Source organism: Poecilia latipinna, unplaced genomic scaffold (assembly GCF_001443285.1).
Source record: "Poecilia latipinna isolate Pla-1442-1.1 unplaced genomic scaffold, P_latipinna-1.0 Scaffold276, whole genome shotgun sequence".
NCBI classification, from domain to species: Eukaryota; Metazoa; Chordata; class Actinopteri; order Cyprinodontiformes; family Poeciliidae; genus Poecilia; species Poecilia latipinna.
In genome coordinates, this window is record NW_015112892.1 from 404,987 (window position 1) to 408,814 (window position 3,828).

The following is a 3,828-nucleotide window of genomic DNA, read 5'->3' on the forward strand; positions in this document are numbered from 1 at the left end:
AATGTGTGTGCAGACTGAGGATGAGAGTGAATGAATGAGATGAGGGTAAGGGAGAGAAACGAGGAGTTGGAGATGAGAGAGTACAGAGAGGCGGTGGTGGGTTGGGGGGAGGGGGGGCTTAAGGAGGCCGGTGTGATGGGGGTGCACTTATATATACGTGTGTGGGAGGAAGGAGGGGAGTGCTGCTGGAGGGGGGAAAGCAGGGAGGGAGAGAGCGGGGAGGCGGGCAGGGGGTGAGTATCGGAGGCGGAGCCGCGCGCTGGATCCTCCGCCCTCGCGCTCGTCTGCGAGCCCCTTGCAATTACCTGTTTGAGCAGAGCTGATGTGAGCGCGAGTTGGCGAGCACATGCCACGTTGGGAGAGGAGCCAAGACTAACCAGCGCGAGCGAGTGAAGCGAGCCGGGCGCGCGAGGACTCTTTGATTTAATCCACCTGCTTAAATAACTACAGTAAAAGAAATAAAATTGTGAAGTGGGTTTTAACAAACCTTCGAATCAGAAACAAAGCTGACTAAGGATCTGTGAGAATAGCCAGGATGATGCACTTGTTGTCCCTCCTCTTCTCCGCGCTCCTGTGCCAAGGTAAGCTAATTTTTTTATTAGTCGGGGGTTACTGCATGGTGGTAGGAGAGGTGGACGCAGGTAAATGCGTGAAAAGTGCTTTCTCTTCCTCGCAGGTGCAGTCACAACTTCAACAACAAGAAATAAACAGAAAAGACGAGGTTTTTAAATCACATTCTTAAGTTTGAGCTCTCGCTGATAGCCTGTTTGCTTTAGACAAGCTTTAGGGTAGGTCCTTCAAACATCTACATTTGACTATGATTCCCTCACTTACCCTTTTTAAAAAAATCAATATCAACTCTTTACCGTATTTTAAAAAAAAATGCCCGGCTTATATCGATAGGTGACTTATTACTATCTATAAAGTCATTATGTGCACATTGTGGATCTGTGAGGTGGTCATCACTCACTCCTGATATGTGCTCAATGATTATGATGATCTCATTAACATGAGTCATTTTTCCGTGTGTGTTTTCTGTCCTTGTTAACAAGCAGGCTGTTGAGACCGAATGATGCCGGGCTCCTGCATGATTTATGATAATTATGGGCTGTCCGTGCGAGGGAAGCATTCCTTACATGCTCTGTCTAGTAATTACACATAGGGATGTTGGCAGGAGTGTAGGCTTGTGTGAGTGAATGGAGCCTTTAGTTTTAGCAAATCAAGTGGAATCTTTTGTTTTTAAGCCAGAAAGTATGTGGTGAAAGTGATTGTCTTCTTTTATGAGGAGGGAATGCATTTAAATATGGACAAAGGATGTGCGCCTATGTGTTTTGCACATGCTTTGCATTTGTGGACATGTCTGCGGCTCTTTGTAGTTTTCCATTTTGTCTGCTCTTGTTGGGTCAACAGGTAGCAGCACCATGTGTTCTCATCACTCCGCCTGGCTGCAAGCAGAAAGCCATAAGCTCAGAGCATTTCCTGGGATAAGAGAGGGGCGGGGAGGTTGATCCCACTCTGTTTCCCTTCGCCTCGCTGCTCAGCAGTGGCGCCTGTTGTTGTAAAAGAACACCGCAAAGCACCTTTCAGCCCAATCCAGGTGCTTCATTTGAATGGAAATTTAAAAAAAAAGGGAAAAAGAAAGAGGTCTCTTAATGGCTTTACGTCATTGTGTTGCTGCTGTGTGCCGTGGGCTTTTAGATGTCCTCCAGAGTTGGTCATGATGTGAGCAATTAAATAGTTGAAACATTTTGTCTTTGCTCGCAAGATCGTGAGAAAAGCAGTCACAGTGATTAACACGATGTGAGAAAACTACTCAAAACCTCTTGCTAAACATTTGGGAATGGCAGTAATAAGGCTGCTGCATAGCTTGTTTCACAAACTGTTGGGGTTTATTTGATTTGAAGAGATCACATTTATAACAGCTGCGAGTGCTGGAGCTTCAAAAGTCCGAGCAACTGCTTGCAACCAGATACAGCAGGAAAGCAGGAGTCAGTCCTGGGACAAATACTCCAGAAAGATGCATCTGTTTTTTTGTTCACTGCCTCAGCTCCACCCTTCCCCCACCACCACTTCCCCAACCACCACTCCCTCCTGCACTGCCCGTCCCAAACAGACAGACCGACAGACAGACAGTGCCTCGGTGTCACAGCTGGTCTTACTTGTCGGGCAAGTGGGGGCTCTTCTCTTGCTAATGGGCTAATCTCGCGCTGGGAGGGGGTCACCCAATTCCACCTGAGAGTCATTCACTCGCCACTCTTTCATCTCCTAACTAGGTTATGTCAAGGCTTGCCTGATGTTTGAATCTCAGGAAAAAGGGATTGAAGGGCTTTAATTGCATGTTTGGGTTCTGAGCTTAATTTCCCACAACTGTTCATTTGTGCCCCGTCTCTTGAAGACCGCTTGCAGTCGGGTTTCTTCCTTTTGAAAAGCGATTCCTTTGTGCAACTCGCAAGTATTGTGTCCCCTTCATGCAAAATTCAGACGCAGTCATGAGAGGGATGGGGAGCCATCCGAATCATGACTGAACAGAAATCCCAGAGCTTTACTTCCCATTTCGATATGCTGTTTAACTCTTCACCTCCTAAAACACTTTTCTGTGGACTGGAATACGAAGGTGGAAAGCTGCCCAAGTGGCGTGATGCGACTAAAAATTAAAATCGACCTGATTAAAAATAAATAAATAAATAAATAAAAAAACACACAAAAATGAATAGCTGCACTTTTATTTTGGTGGCAAGTTTTGACTTGAGGCTCAGTTAACTTATTGGGTTGATAACTCTCCTGGTGACTTTAATTAGTTTCACTCCAGATTAGTTGGATCTGGAGGCTAAAGCTGGATGGTAGTTCAACAGAAGCTAATGTCAGTGTGGACATCCACCCTCTTCAAACAATTCCCGCCTGACTAAATGTCATTGGGGTCTCTGTGAACACTGTTATACAAATGTTTGAACCTCTGCTGTGTTTACATTAGGTGGTCATTTGCAGAAGAAGAGCTGATAATTATTTCCACAGGAAATTGAGGTTGGAGGGGGCAGTGTTCCACCAGTGATTGTCCTGCGTGAAACGCATACAGAGAGTTTCCTAATGGTTGAGGTCTAACATGATGTTTAAAAAACACCTAAATGCTTCCCTTCTTGTCTTGTACATTTGAACCCACTGTGTAGCATCTCATGAGGCGTACCTAACTTTGCGCTTGCGTCTAACTAAAAGTAAGGCAGTGTAAAAATCAATAAAACAGCATTCACTTGGTCCGATAAAAACCTGCTCCTTGTCTGAACAGAGTCTTACCGGAAGTTGCGCGCGCTGTTAGTAACCATCCCCCACTGCAAAGAGATAAGTGCGAGTTGAACGAGACTAATTAAGCATTTGGAAAACTACAGGCAGACTACAATTCTGATAAAAAACAAAAATGCTGAAATATAGCAAAACCTAGTGTTCATACAGACTTCTGTTTCATACAACTTGGATCTCAAAAGGTTCATACCGTTCTACAGGAAGAATATTTCTGTGACAGGTAGAAATTATGTTTCACACAGGAAGATTATCGATGGTGCTCCACCTCTGTGTACAAATTCATTGGGTTATCTATGAATAACAACACATACAAAGGTTATAGCAACTTATAAGATGGCTTGTGACTAAACCATTATGAAGTTTTTGTTTTTTTAGTAGACCAGTAATTTTAAGATGGTAGCAATCCGCTTTAGTTTTGGGACGTCTTGGACTAGCCGTTAGCTTCAGGTTTGGGTTCAGCTTAGGGCTGTTGTAAACGAATATTTTAGTAATCGAGTAATCTATCGATTATTCTTACGATTAATCGAGTAATCG

General features: G+C 44.3%; 1 protein-coding gene across 3 annotated transcripts in view; it reads left to right on the forward strand.

Moving 5' to 3' along the window:
• Positions 1–279: 279 nt before the first annotated feature.
• Positions 280–3,828, forward strand: part of LOC106948167 (CD166 antigen homolog) — a 77,414-nt gene continuing 73,865 nt past the window's right edge. For all 3 annotated transcript variants that reach the window (XM_015033692.1, XM_015033691.1, XM_015033693.1), the window contains exon 1: positions 280–581. In XM_015033692.1, the coding sequence (XP_014889178.1) occupies positions 536–581 (46 nt within the window). In that variant the 5' untranslated portion in view covers positions 280–535. The remainder of the gene's footprint in view (positions 582–3,828) is intronic.